Raw genomic sequence first — 15,756 nt, 5'->3', positions numbered from 1 at the left:
GCGGGAAGGTAAACGGTGTTTCCGTGTGCTGCGCTGGCTCGCCAGATGCAGCTTGTCACGCTGCCCACGTGACCCAGAAGTGTCTCCGGACAGCGCTGGCCCCCGGTCTCTTAAGCGAGATGGGCGCGCAACCCCAGGGTCGGACACGACTGGCCCGTATGGGCGGGGGTACCTTTACCTTTAAACTACTGAAGGTAATGGGGCCCTTTATATGTCCAGCTGTCCTCTGTCAACAACAAATTGCCGCTTTTTTTTTGCGTTGAATATAGGCTATATGGTAATTTATGGACCTAATGGGTATCTAAAGCCATTTGCACATGAAGAACGTAGGCATGCTATATATAGAAATGAGCAAACCAGTGATATTTTAGGGAGCAGGCTAGCAGGAGGGGCCCATGACTTACATCATAGGAGCCTACACAACACAAAACACGGCTGCTGCATGTAGGTTTAATTTTATTTGTTTTTTATCTTATATTTTGGAAATGTACATCCAAGTTTTTTTCCTTTACATTTTTGGGGGCCCCCCAAGAGAGTGAGGCCCTAAGCTATAGCTTGTTTAGCTTATATGTAAATTCGGCACTGCCCCCAACCTGCACTTTAGAAGTGAGTAACTTTAAAAACAAACAAACCCGTGTTTGCACATTTACAGTGGTGCCTCGCAAGACGAAAAGAATCCGTTCTGTGATTCTCTTCGTCTAGCGGTTTTTTCGTCTTGCGAAGCAAGCCCATTGACGGATTATTAGCGTCTTATCTGCTGATCGGATCAGCTGATAAGCGGCTTAGCGGCTTAGAAAAAGGGGGGGGGAACCCCGCAGGAACTCGCAAGACATCATTGTCGTCTTGCGAAGCAAGCCCATAGGAAATCCGTTTTGCGAAGCACCTCCAAAACGGAAAACTCTTTCGTCTAGCGAGTTTTCCGTCTTGCGAGGCATTCGTCTTGTGGGGCACCACTGTATAAGGATTCTCCCAACTTCCCAAAAATGTAATTGGAGGGATTTGTAGAATTTAGATTTTTTTTAAAAAAATATATTAAGATAGAGAATGTGGTTGGGGTTGTGTGAGAGGGACGGAATAATGGCTGTGCAGCAATTGACAGAGGAGGAAAGGCACACAAGACCCACAGAAGTGGGGCCCAGTTTTCAAAGTGTTTTGTTAAGCATATTCTCATTTTTAAAACCACGGCTCTTTTACGTGACTCCAGGCGCCCTCACCTGTTCTAGCATATCTTTTGGCAGGTCCTCTTGTTCATCCATTGATAAGATGGCACGTTTGATTTCGTCGTTGGACAATTTTAGCCTGGAAAAGCAACAATGGGACACCCTGTTAGGCAGGCAGACCGGACAAGTATCCAAAATCTTGCGGCTCAGTTCCAGCTTTGGTCCCAGACAAGCCCAGTCTCGTACGTGGAGTTGTATATGGAAGGCAAGAAGGGTGTTCGCCCAAACTGTCCATGCCAGCTATGGTTTTATTCATGTATTGCATACAACTTATATACAGATTGATTGCAAAACCCAACCTTCAAAAGCGATTTACAAAAAGAATAAAACTACCTCTATAAACAGCTTAAGACAGCTGTTTAAAACACTGAGACATTAATTAAAATATCAGAACGTTTGGCAAGCTAAAAACAGATTAAAACACATGTAAACAGTCTGCATTTCTGGTTATGTAGGAGAGGAATCCTGGGCCAATCCTCACTGTGGTCGTTCAGCCTGGAGACTGAGGTCCAGCTCCGAGGGCCTTCTGGCGGTTCCCTTACTGTGAAAAGTGATGTTACAGGGAACCAGGCAGAGGGCCTTTTGGGTGGTGGCACCCACCCTGTGGAACACCCTCCTTTCTGATGTTGATAATAATAATAATAATAATAATAATAATAATAATAATAATAATAATAATGTTATTATTTGTACCCTGCCCATCTGACTGGGTTGTCAAGGAGATGAGTAACTATAGAACCTTTAGAAGGCAAATGAAGGAAGCCCTGTATAGGGAAGTTTTTAAATAGTTAATGCTTTATTTTATTTTTATATATGTTCAGAGCCGCCCAGAGTGGATGGCAACCCAGTCAGATGGGTGGTATATGAATAACATTATTATTATTATTATTATTATTATTATTATTATTATTATTATTATTATTATTATTATTATTATTATTATTATTATTTTGTATACTGCCCTTCATCAGGAGATCAGAGGTCGCTTGACAACACAAAAACACAAAATGAGAACACAAAATGCCTAATAAAGGCAAAAGCGAAACAAATCAATTACCCCCCTCCCACAGACACCTTTAAAAGCCTATAGAATGTTAATCTTTTTTATTAAAAAAACACACACCCTTTACTATATGTAACTGCATCTCTGTGTTTTTATATGGCATATGCTCTATGCATGGTTCTCATATTGTTTGTATAGTTATGTTACTTTGTACATATGTTTAGGGTAAATTGGGGGGAGGGGAATCTCTTTTTTAAAGGATGCACTTTTTCCGGTTTTAGAAGTTACACGGGTGGCACTGTGGGTTAAACCACAGAGCCTAGGACTTGCCAATCAGAAGGTCGGCGGTTTGAATCCCTGTGACGGGGTGAGCTCCCGTTGCTCAGTCCCTGCTTCTGCCAACCTAGCAGTTCGAAAGCACGTCAAAGTGCAAGTAAATAAATAGGTACCGCTCTGGCGGGAAGGCGTCTCCGTGCGCTGCTCTGGTTCGCCAGAAGCGGCTTAGTCATGCTGGCCACATGACCCGGAAAAACTGTCCGGGACAAGCACCTGCTCCCTCAGCCAGTAAAGTGAGATGAGCGCCACAACCCCAGAGTTCGCGACTGGACTTAACTGTCAGGGGTCCTTTACCTTTACCTTTCCTCCCCCCAGTTTTATTTTTTGTGTCATTGAACCCTCCTTGAACCCTCCTTGAACCCTCCTTACGATCCCAGCCTGAAAAGGCAGTCGAGAGGGAAAGGGGGAAGGAAAAAAGGAGACCACGGAAGGAATATTTGCATGCCAAGTGATGACAAGAATCAGAGGTTTGCTGGAATACAGGAAGCTGTAGGGCAAGGTTTCCGAAACTTGGGTCTCCAGCTGTTTTTGGACTATAATTCCCACCATCCCTGACCACCGGTCCTGCTAGCTAGGGAAGATGGGAGTTGTAGTCCGAAAACAGCTGGAGGGCCAAGTTTCAGAAACACTGCTTTAGGGGAAGGGGCACAACATTAGGGGAAGGGGTAGGATAGGAATTTGATTCCTATCAGTCCAGTATACCTGAATGAGCGTCTCCACCCCCATCATTCTGCCCGGACGCTGAGGTCCAGCGCCGAGGGCCTTCTGGTGGTTCCCTCATTGCGAGAAGCAAAGCTACAGGGAACCAGGCAGAGGGCCTTCTTGGTGGTGGCGCCCGCCCTGTGGAACGCCCTTCCAGCAGATGTCAAAGCGATAAACAACTACCTGACATTCAGAAGACATCTTGAGGCAGCCCTGTTCAGGGAAGTTTTTAATGTGTGATATTTTATTGTATTTTTGGTTTCTATGGAAGCCGCCCAGAGTGGCTGGGGAGGCCCAGCCAGATGGGCGGGGTATAAATAATAAATTATTATTATTATTATTATTATTATTATTATTATTATTATTATTGATAACAAAGATGGAACTGCACATTTCTGAAGAGGTTTTGCACATCTCTCCTGGGTGTGGGCCCTGGTGGTGCCTGTTTGCTGTGTGGACTAGCAAAAGGAATCAGCTGTGTTAGACCTTCGTGGGGATTTTGAGGTACAGGATAGGCTCAAAACCAGCTCTGTGTGTCCAGGAAAACAGAAAACCTCTGAACGAAAGTGCCCTGAGAGGCTCTTTGAGCGCCGGTGGGGAAAGGAGACGTCTCCCAGTGCCAAAATAGAACAGCCTCAGCTCCGACAATATCATGGGAAAGAGGCCAGCCAAAAAAAGCTATAAGCTGATAACTGAGGGAGGGAGGAGGAGGAGGAAGCCCCCCAGCCCAAACACACAATAATTATCTTTTGTTGGCAACAGCTGCTGGGCGCAGACGGGCAGCGGGTGGAACTGGGTCACGCTGTCGGCCGCCGCGAGGATTTAAGCCCCGAACTTTGTCAATGGGATGTGGCAGCTTGGGAAAAGGGGGTGAAAAGCAAACACGCTGGGGCTTCCCATAGGGTGCTGTCTTCCCCCTTTGGCCTCATCCAGGCTCCTTTTAGCTGCTTGAAGAGGAGCAACAAGAAGGCAGAAACGTGTTAGCAAACCCAAGAAATCAGAGTTGCACGGGCAGCTTAAATTTGGGGGGGGGGATTCAGTCCAGGGGTTTGGAAAGAATCGCACATCGAATGAGATTTTTAAAAATGAGGAGGAGGAAGTAGAAAGTGCCTGGACTCCTAAACAGAGACCAGCAGTGGAGACATGGTGAAGGTCAAGGTTGCGCCAGGGACCAGGGAACCGGGTGATCCCTGAGCCTGGCATGGCTTCTTGTGCCCTGCTTTGGGCTTCTCCAGAATCCGTTTTTATGGGTCGTGGGGTGCTGCCATTGGGGGGAGATGGAACAGAAATTTACTTCACTGGGGAAGGGCTATGGCTCAGTGGTGGAGAACTTGCCCGGCTTGCAGAAGGTGATGGATTTAATCCCGTGCATCTCCTGGCAATGCCCGCTGTTGAAACCCTGGAGATCTGCTGCCAGTCAGTGTTGGTAATACTAAGCTTGATGGACCAATGGACTGACTCTGGTTAAGGGTGCTTCCTGTGTTTCCATTTTGATCAGCCTTTTGTTCCAAAACATGAGGGCTATCATCTTAACTTCCTTCTTATGCAAAGGGCTGTGGATGTGAACTGACCTGGATGGCACCTACTGTACAAATGGCGTTTTGGGGGGAGGGGGCGCAGCTCAATGGGAGAGCAGCTGTTTTGCATGCAGAAGGTCCTGGGTTCAGTAGAGGGCTTCTGCGTATGTGGCGAAACCCAGAAAAATACCTCTGGGTTTGCCACGTTCCTATCCTGAAGGATACGCAACCAGAGGTGTGTGTATCCAGAGATACCACTGTATATAAAGAGGAATGGGAAAACTTTGTGGAGTATCTGGCAAATAATCACGTGAAAACATTAGCAGGATTAAGGTAAATTCAGCAACGGCGTAATATATATAAAAAGGAAGATTAAAGGGAAAAGATAACTAATGCATATATAAGAATATGCAGGAATGGTGGGAAAATCAAAGGAACCAGGGAAGGGGAAGAAGGGAGGACTTCCTAAACATTAGGAAGAACTTCCTGACAGTAAGAGCTGTTCGACAGTGGAATTTGCTGCCAGGAAGTGTGGTGGAGTCTCCTTCTTTGGAGGTCTTTAAGCAGAGGCTTGACAATCATATGTCAGGAGTGCTCTGATAGTGTTTCCTGCTTGGCAGGGGGTTGGACTCGATGGCCCTTGTGGTCTATTCCAACTCTATGATTCTATGATTCTATGAGGATGCAAATAGCTGTTTTATTATAAAGTAAGATATGAATGAGGGACACGGGTGGCGCTGTGGGTTAAACCACAGAGCCTAGGACTTGCCGATCAGAAGGTCGGAGGTTCGAATCCCCGCGACGGGGTGAGCTCCCGTTGCTCGGTCCCTGCTCCTGCCAATCTAGCAGTTCGAAAGCATGTCAAAATGCAAGTAGATAAATAGGTACCACTCTGGTGGGAAGGTAAACGGCGTTTCCGTGCACTGCCCTGGTTCGCCAGAAGCAGCTTAGTCATGCTGGTCACATGACCCGGAAGCTGTACGCCGGTTCCCTTGGCCAATAAAGCGAGATGAGCGCCGCAACCCCAGAGTCGGTCACGACTGGACCTAATGGTCAGAGGTCCTTTACCTTTACCTATGTTTCTATATCAGTTCCCCCACTGGCCTCCTAATGAGGGCAGGGATGCTTACAGAAGCACACCTGTCCTGGATGCAAAGAACAGGTATATCTAGCCCGGTCCAGCACAATTGAAGCCCCTGGACACAGAAGCCATTAGATGGCCATGCGGCGCTTGCAGGAAGGGGGCACTGGGAGAAAATCGGAACGGCAAAAATACTCGCCTGCACGAGACGAAATCTAACATGACCTCACCGTGCAATCATTTTCCCCACAGCGAGAGAGATAAAATATCTCGCAAGACAGAACCTCTCTCTTTGCTGCATGCCAGACAATATCTGGTTTGCTTTACGAATGTCTAGGGTAAATAAGGAGCCTGCTTGCCTGCAGAGGTCCTTCGTCAGCTCCACGGTGCGAGGAGAAATGCTGCAAATAATGGCACTAGAATCCTAAAGCTGCGAAATGTGGCTCACAGCCTCCTAAGCAAAAGAACTGCAGGACTGTTTTGTTGACCGCAAGAGCATCCAGAGGTCAAGGTCATCCTCAAGGACAACTCCCCACCCAGGCAGGCAAGGCTTAGAGGAAGCCAATGGGGTAGGGACCACCCAGTTAGCTTCAAAACTGAAGGAAATGGGCCCAGCCCCCTGTCTACTATAAGGTGACCAGATTTTTTTCCAAGGAATCTGGGGACATTTTTCAACTTCCTATTAAATAGATAGGAAGGACAGATCGTGAAGCTGAGGCTCCAATACTTTGGCCACCTCATGAGAAGAGAAGACTCCCTGGAAAAGACCCTGATGTTGGGAAAGATGGAGGGCACATGGAGAAGGGGACGACAGAGGACGAGATGGTTGGATAGTGTTCTCGAAGCTACCAGCATGAGTTTGACCAAACTGCGGGAGGCAGTGGAAGACAGGAGTGCCTGGAGTGCTCTGGTCCAGGGGGTCATGAAGAGTCGGACACAACTAAACAACAACATTAAATAGATGGATTTTGTCATATATTTTATGTGAAAATTACCTCTTATTCTATGTTGTGAAGAATTTTAGCAGACCAGTTAACAAAAACCCAATTGGGATGGTGGTTTTATTGCATATGTAGCGACTGTTGTAGGATGATGCCATGGCCTTTGGCTGGTATAATAAAGTTTGTGATGATGACTATGCCACTCATGAGAGCCAGTGTGGTGTAGTGGTTAAGAGCGGTGGACTCGTAATCTGGGGAACCGGGTTCGCTTCCCCGCTCCTCCACATGCAGCTGCTGGGTGACCTTGGGCCAGTCACACTTCTCTGAAGTCTCTCAGCCTCACTCACCTCACAGGGTGTTTGTTGTGGGGGAGGAAGGGAAAGGAAATTGTTAGCCGCTTTGAGACTCCTTAGGGGAGTGATAAAGCGGGATATCAAATCCAAACTCTTCTTCTTCATGTGCTTTTTGTGTCTGTCCCAAGAGGGAAGGGCTGCATTTATAACCACAAAGCTGCAGACCTAACCCCAAAGCACTGGCTATAAAGGTAGGTTACCAGAGTTAAACGAGAATTCATTTGCTAGTTGGGTGGTGGAGTATCTGCTTTAAACGCAGAAGGTCCTAATTTCAACCTATGGCATCTCCAGCTACAGTGGTACCCCGCAAGACGAACGCCTCAGAAGACGAAAAACTCGCTAGACGAAGGAGTTTTTCGTTTTCTTAGCCGCTTCGCAAGACGCATTTCCCTATGGGTTTGCTTTGCAGAACGAAGCTTGCCCCGCAAGCTCCGGGGATAGCGGGGAAGCGCAGCGCGTCTTCCCCGCTGTCCCCGGACCTCTTTTGAAGCAAGGGGCGGCGGGGAGAAGATCGCTTCTCCCCGTTGCCAGCCCTGCAATCTCCGGGGACAGAGGGGAAGGCGTGCGCGCCTTCCCCTCTCTCCCCGGACCCCTTTTGAACCAAGGGGCGGCAACGGGGAGAAGCGATTCTCCCCACTGCCCCTTCCCTTGCTTTAAAACAGGTCCGGGGACAGAGGGGAAGGAGATTGTGGGGCAGGCAACGGGGAGAAGCAATCTTCTCCCCGCCGCCCCTTGCTTTAAACAGGTCCGGGGACAGAGGGGAAGGCGCACGGCGCTTCCCCTCTGTCCCCGGATGGGCTCCATAGGAACGCATTGATTCATTTTCAATGCATTCCTATGGGAAACCGTGCTTCGCAAGACGAAAAACTCGCAAGAAGAAAAAACGTGCGGAACGAATTAATTTCGTCTTGCGAGGCACCACTGTACTTGGGATAGACCCCCTGCCCTTGGCGGACCACTTAATAATTGTTCTGTCCTTCATAATGTGCTTTGCTAGACGCTGTATGGCTTTTCATTGCAGTTTTACAGACATGCCACAGACCTCCTGAACGAAGCTCGCAGATGACCGGCGGTCTACAGACTCCAGCTTAGGAACTCCTGATATATGCAATTGCTATACCTGTTTCAAACAGCTGACTGATTGTATGTGGGGTTTTTTTTTTATAACACTGTAAATCACTTCAGGATGTCTCATGGGAAGAGATCCATAAACAACATTATTTTTTCAGTGGCATGACTATGATGAATAACAAGCTGCAAACTCTTAAGCTTGCAGTTGCCCTGCAACAGAAAATCATAGCATTCTGGTGTTGGAAGTCCAAGCCCTTGAAAAGAAGGAACCCTTTTGTCCAGTATGGGTCTCGAACCCACAGCCCCAAGGTTAAGAGTCTCGTGCTTTACCAACTGAGCTATCTGTACAGAAGCAACTCTGAAGCATCCAGCACCTGGGTGGATCAGATGCAATAGTCTTCAACCATTTCAGAGAATAAACTTTAACCCAAACATCCATTTGGGGACTCATTCCTTTTAAAATCATCATCATCATCACCACCATCATCATCATCATCATCTTTTTCTATTACAGATAGGTAGCCGTGCTGGTCTGTCATAGTCAAAATAAAAAAATTCCTTCCAGTAGCACCTTAAAGACCAACTAAGTTAGTTCTTGGTATGAGCTTTCATGTGCATGCACACTTTTTCAGATACACACGAGTGCATGCACACGAAAGCTCATACCAAGAACTAACTTAGTTGGTCTTTAAGGTGCTACTGGAAGGAATTTTTTTATCTTTTTCTATGGTAGTAGTGCTTCTGCTGCAACCCACCAGCTGAAAACCAGCAGATCAGAGAAAACCTGATTGATTGCTCCAAAATCTGGAACGAGATTGGTCAGATTTCCCCCTTTGGACTCAAAGGAGCTATTGTACTGTCCATGCGCTAAAACAAATTGCTGCTGCGGTTAGTGAGCAATTGCTGTATAGTTTTACGCAATTACGGTTTCAGCTACAGAAAACCATTCAGCTGAGATAGTTGCAAGATTTGCTCCACCTTAAGGCAGGGAGGTTTCAAAGGGAAAAGAATCGGAGAGGTACCTGGAGAGGAGAATATTGCAGTTCTGAGCCCTCCGCCCGTCTATAACCGAAAGCTCCTTGACTTTATGCCGCGAACTGAGGGTGTCGTCCAGAGAGTCTTCTTTCTGCAGGAAGCATGAAAAGAATCCATTAATAAGCAGATGCGCACATCGACGTTTCAGAACTTCCGGCGCATGCCAGCATCCCGAACATCAATCAATAACCTTTACCGCGGCGGACGAGAAAAACCCGGAGCCTGCAACTGAAATACAATCAGCTGTTTCATAAACCAGAATGTTCTTTTGGGAAAAGAAAGGGGGGGGGAGCTATTGGCATGAGTCATTGACATGAGCCAACAGTGTGACGCGGCAGCTAAAAAAGCCAATGCAATTCTGGGCTGCATCAATAGGAGTATAGCATCTAGATCAAGGGAAGTAATAGTGCCACTGTATTCTGCTCTGGTCAGACCTCACCTGGAGTACTGTGTCCAGTTCTGGGCACCACAATTCAAGAAGGACACTGACAAACTGGAACGTGTCCAGAGGAGGGCAACCAAAATGGTCAAAGGCCTGGAAACGATGCCTTATGAGGAACGGCTAAGGGAGCTGGGCATGTTTAGCCTGGAGAAGAGGAGGTTAAGGGGTGATATGATAGCCATGTTCAAATATATAAAAGGATGTCACACAGAGGAGGGAGAAAGGTTGTTTTCTGCTGCTCCGGAGAAGCGGACACGGAGCAATGGATCCAAACTACAAGAAAGAAGATTCCACCTAAACATTAGGAAGAACTTCCTGACAGTAAGAGCTGTTCGACAGTGGAATTTGCTGCCAAGGAGTGTGGTGGAGTCTCCTACTTTGGAGGTCTTTAAGCAGAGGCTTGACAACCATATGTCAGGAGTGCTCTGATGGTGTTTCCTGCTTGGCAGGGGGTTGGACTCGATGGCCCTTGTGGTCTCTTCCAACTCTATGATTCTATGATTCTATGATTCTATGGTTACAAGTGTATAAATATTTATCCAGATGGAAAGATTTAAGAACCCGCAAGTGTGCGGACAGTGGGGATCATGTAAAGGCTTTCCTCGCGCACACAAATTACGATATTCTATTTGGAACTGTTTGCCTAGTAGCTGGGAAGACTGCAGAGCTCCGTTCAGGAGTTTCAAAGCCCCGTTTCATTTTTTGAAGGGGTGGCACTGTGGTCTAAACCACTGAGCCTCTTGGGCTTGCTGAACAGAAGGTCGGCGGTTCGAATCCCCGCAACAGGGTGAGCTCCCGTTGCTCTGTCCCAGCTTCTGCCAACCTAGCAGTTCGAAAGCATACCAGCACGAGTAGATAATTAGGTACCACTGCGGTGGGAAGGTAAACAACATTTCGGTGTGCTGTGGCTTCTGTTATGATGTTCCTTTGCGCCAAAAGCGGTTTAGTCCTGCTGGCCACATGACAGAGAAAGCTGTCTGTGGACAAATGCCAGCTCCCTTGGCCTGAAAGCAAGATGAGTGCCGCAACCCCATAGTCGTCTTTGACTGGACTTAACCGTCCAGGGGTCATTTACCTTTTACCTTACAGCCCCAAGTCAGTGCCAGAGGTTCAAATCCTTGGCATCGCCAGACAAACTGGGATTGGAAAGATTCCTGCCTGAGACTATGGAGAGATGCTGCCAGCCAGAGTAGACAATATTGGCCTAGGAAGAGCAATATCACGATTCAATATACAGACGCTTCGTGTTCAAAAGGGAACCATCGCATACAAACCTATTTTATACAAAGTCAGAGCACTGGAACCTAAAAGAGCACCTCAGCTAACACCAACCAGCTTGGATCCCACAGTCGGCAGGTGAAGTATTGGTGGTTGTGCCATTACTGGGGGCTGCCTACTTGGTGTTGACCCCCCACTTGACAGAGCCTTTTCAGGGATGGCTCCCCATTTGTGGAATGCGCTCCCTGGTGTGTTCTCCCTGTCTCCCTCCTTATTGACTTTTGGAAGGAATCTAAATACTGAATTTGATGGCTGGAAAGCACATCCTATCTATCTATTTATTTATCTTATTTTTGATGTGCTTGCTGTCCTGGGCTCCTCTGGGAGGAAGGGCGGGATATAAACTGAATCATTGCCATCAATAACACTTCTCCTCCTCTTCCAATATTGTCTACTCTGACTGGCAGCAGGGGGTTGGGCTAGATGACCCTCAGGGATCCCTTCCAACTCTACGATTCTATGATTCTAGGTCCCTGGGGATGGGATTGAACCTGGGATTTCTTGCTGCCGAGAATGTACTCTATTTTTGTGCTGGGCCCAGCAATGGTACCCTACCATAGAAGACTTTGGGGACAGATCTAGAGGACTTAGGGTGGGGAAATGAAACCTCAATTCAAAAGACAACCAACAAAACATTGAGCTGCAGGCAGAGAAATTTAGGATTTTTCACCCACAGTCCCAAAAGCTGAGCAATGCAAATGTGAGATTGATTCAGGAAGTACACAAGGGGCTCTCTGAGACATCAGTGGCTCGTTGAAATGACAACAGCTGTCTTGAACCTTGGATGTTATACCTTGAAATGTGCAAATATGGGGAAATGCCCTAGGAATGCTACGCAAGATGAAGGGAAGTCCAGTAACCTTGCACATAAATACAAACCAGTAACATAAAATAGAGAGAGATTTGTTCTACCAACACATATGCACACACTTTCCAGCGCTTGAGTGACCTGCGGCCTCTCTGCCACAAGACACAGCATAGGCCGAGTGCGAAACACACATATAAGGATTAGAGAATAATAATAATAATAATTTTTTATTTATCTCCCGCCCTCCCCAGCCGAAGCTGGGCTCAGGGCGGCTAACAACAATCAAAACAATCCAACATTCTAAAAACATTCATTATAAAATTAATTAAAATCAAATTAATGGCAACCATTAAGCAACATTCTGTGCAGATTGCCAGAGGAGGGAGTCAGGCTGCGCCCCGATCAAAGGCCTGGTGGAACAGCTCTGTCTTGCAGGCCCTGCGGAAAGATGTCAGGTCCTGCAGGGCCCTAGTCTCTTGTGAATAAGGAATAAGTCACTGCTGTTAAGCATAGTCATTTAATTTACTGAACCTGGGAATGCTTAAACGCATTATTGTGTTTAATTCCGGAATGCCCCCTAGTAACCCCCATGCAATTGGTTAAATCTGGTCGCATGGGAGGTATCTTATTACAGTCTTGATTGTTTTGTGTGCGTGTGTAAGTGACTTGACTGCAATGGCCGCATCTCCATGAACACTGAGGCAGAGACAGTGTTAGATAACTGTGGCTGAATCTACACAGATATAAAAAACGCTGCGAAAATGCTTTTTTAAAAAAGTTGTAAAATATACCGTATATGGAATTTGCCATTAGCTCATTGGCGCCATCTAGTGCCACATTTTTATAATGCATTTAAAGCACACTTAAAACGTTATATTTGCAGCTGTATAGCTGAGTCCCTTCTCTCTCAGAGCAATAGAGGAGAGGCGTGCTAATGTTTCTGTGTGAATGCATGTGACAGAAAGAAGTACGAAAGTTGATATTCTCCCAAAGAAGCTGTAAGAAGAAGTCTGCTGGAAGGAGAAAGTGGAGACCTCTCAGAAGGATCTAAATGGCCCGGGTGGGTCATGAGTGGAAAGAGAGAAAGACACAGTTTGTTTGAAAGTTTAAGGAAGAAGCTGTAAACTTCAACTAAGAAAAACGAAGCCCGTGCTTGGATAAGCATGTGAATGCAAATACTTTGCATATATTCTTCGTCAGCTGTATGTTGTGCAAGTAAAAGATTCTGAATGTTTTAACAAGTGTTCGGACATTGTTTTAATTTCAAGAAATGAGTCGGTATTGCACATGATTTGGCTTCTGAGCTGCAATTTAGCTGCTCTGCCAACAACTACTGACCATGAAGGAAAAGCCCAAATTCAGCTGTGCTGGAGCTGCTGAAAAAGAGACAGATCCATTCCTCTCCCGCTACTGCAGCTCTGAGACAAGGAAGTTATTTTAATGAATTTAAAATACACCCAAAGCTACATTAACAGCCTCCTTGCAAGCAGATGCAAACAGGGTGTAGGGTTTTCTTTTTTACTTCAAAGCACCGGAGCCCACCAACCCCACCTAAGCGTCTGTCCCTTTGAAATAAAACCACTAAAATTTGGGAGTCCAGCGTTTTATCGCTCAAGGGAATTCATTGGAACTCACTCGTTCAACGGAAGGTGGGGTGTTTTTTTGGGTGGGGGCCCAGAAGCACACTTACCTGTCTGGAGTTATTGTTCACAAAGAAGTCCTACAGCCAGAGCAGAAGCATGGGACAGGCGGGAAAAAAGCGAGCAGTTCAGTGGTCACAGCAAAAAATAAACAAACAAAAGGAACAACCACAAAACAAGAGAGAAGAGTCAACAGTGCAGTTGGGAAAGGGTATATTTATATAATTCAGCGGTGCTCTTTTTCACCCCCTTCTTCTCAACCCCCCACTTTGCAAAACGAAACAAGAAGCCAACAAGCCCCCACAGCTCTCTGGATAGACCAGCTGCGGTCCCGATAACGCAGACCAGGAGACATGGCAAAGTAAACGGAGATTAGCAGAAGGGGTGCACCAAATCAGACAGGCATGCAGAGGCAGAGACAGGCAACAGGCAAGGCAAGGCTGCTTGTTAGGAAGACGACGTTTCATTTCACCGGTCATGCATATTTGCGCCAACGCGGGGCGGAGAATGGACCCCGCACATGAAAGTGAACAAGCAATTATTCCATCCCCCAGGGGCTTGTCAACGCCAAGAGAGATGGCCCAAGGTGGCTGCGGATTCATTATTTCATGGCGTTCGTGCTGGATGCTGGGTTGGTTCTTATGCTACGAGGGCAGGGAGGTTGCTGCTGCTTGCAGCGATACCAGAATGGCGAGCATCACGTAGAAGCGCCATGGAAGTAGCACGCAGCCATCATGGCTGGTGGCCTCATCTACCTAATCCCCTGCAAAAACTGTCTTAAAAGTTGGCAGCTGCCCCCGCTTCAAAAGGCAAACGACTCCATCGCGTAGCTACGTGCTGGAACCACCATGTGAGGCCCTTAGGCAACCCGCCACGGTCCCCTCTGCCACCGCAAGGGGACTCCGTGGTACTGTCATAAGAGAATCAGGGTCAGAGAGGGGAATAAAGGTAAAATGATCCTAATGATATCATCCTACCCCAAAGTCCCACAATAATAATAAACTGTGCCTTAAAGAACGCATTGTTGGGAAGATGCCATCTTACTGTGTCTTTTTGAATGTAATATAATGTGTGCCTTTTTAATGCATCATCTTAACGTAACGTGCCTGTTGCCATTCCTGTGTACCTTTTTCTCCATGAAGCTATCCTTTTAAAAAGTATTGAATGTATCCAAAATGTAGTTTGCTGTACTTTTCTGAATGTATCCAAAATGTAGTTTTTAAATAATGTAACAATCTAAATATTTCAAAATGTATATACTTGACTCAATATTGTATCCAAAAGGCTGCCAAAACTCAATCCACCACACTACCTCCTACTGGGTCTGCAAACCATACCATGAATACACACAGATATGAGCTCAAAATAAAGCAATCCTATTTTCCAAAAAGTATGCAAACATCAGGCTATCACCCGAATTGATAGCAATGCAGAATAGGATTTCACATTAACATTTAAGTCATTTCCTGAACATCTTCTCAAACATCCAGCCTCACACCTGCATGCTGATTATTAGCAGTTGCAGACGTTTTCCTGTAGATAAAGGAAAAGCCATTTTAAGCAGATCCAAAATTAAATAACACGAAGATCGACACATACCACCTGAGCCCTTCAGCAAATTGACACCTCCAGAAACTCTTTCAACATCCTGTTTACCTTATGTTAATCCACTCTTCACACCCCTCATATCGCTTCCCCCCACCTCCTTGCTATTGATCTGAATGAAAATCAAAAGGTATAAGAATCAAGACAGTCCCTTTGTTCAGGGTCTCTGACTCCGTGTCATTGCGTGAGCGGGGACCCTGTTGCAACAGTTTTTTTGTGTTATTTTTTTCTGTTCTTTCAATAAATATCAGGCTTTGCTTTTTCCAATCCTGGTGTGGTCTCTGTCTCTTCCCGACCGGTACAGAGCCTTCACTTGCGCTCCTTCTGGGGCCCTGGTCCTTCTCCTGAGGAGGGGGCCCTTGGGGAGGTAATTAAATACTTATTTCAGTACAGCTCACTTCAGACGGAGCCTGCCAAGGCTGCAGGCCGCATCCAATTTTGCCGTGGCCTGAGTGAGAGTGGCTCCCAGAATCCCCCGCTCCTGTGTCCCTGAGGACACAGGACTCCTTTGGTGTAGTGTGCAGGGGGACCAGAGTTGACACACATCACAGATCACCAGGCCCCCTTTCTGCTTGGCTACCAACGCCCCCTGCCCTGTGGCCAGGTGGTAGGTTTGCCATCTTTAGGAAACTCTCTGCATTCTCCTCAGTGACCTGGAGCCCCTTGACTAGAGCCAGGTCACAAGGTTGGCACGTGAAAGGAGGCCGCAGAGGTTTTCAGAATG

The 15,756-nt window shown here is 46.7% G+C and overlaps 1 protein-coding gene across 2 annotated transcripts in view; it reads right to left on the bottom strand.

Moving 5' to 3' along the window:
* Positions 1–15,756, bottom strand: part of DAAM1 (dishevelled associated activator of morphogenesis 1) — a 190,779-nt gene that overhangs the window by 18,640 nt on the left and 156,383 nt on the right. The window contains exons 16-18 of one of the 2 annotated variants that reach the window (XM_082216882.1): positions 13,478–13,507; positions 9,247–9,350; positions 1,215–1,299 (exon numbers count right to left, since the gene is read on the bottom strand). In XM_082216882.1, the coding sequence (XP_082073008.1) occupies positions 1,215–1,299; positions 9,247–9,350; positions 13,478–13,507 (219 nt within the window). The remainder of the gene's footprint in view (positions 1–1,214; positions 1,300–9,246; positions 9,351–13,477; positions 13,508–15,756) is intronic. The other variant, XM_082216883.1, reaches the window with a different exon arrangement.

The sequence above is a fragment of the Podarcis vaucheri genome (genome assembly GCF_965113315.1).
Source record: "Podarcis vaucheri genome assembly, chromosome: 1".
NCBI classification, from domain to species: Eukaryota; Metazoa; Chordata; class Lepidosauria; order Squamata; family Lacertidae; genus Podarcis; species Podarcis vaucheri.
Note: the sequence above shows the minus strand (reverse complement) of the source record. Positions and strands in the feature narration are given on the sequence as shown.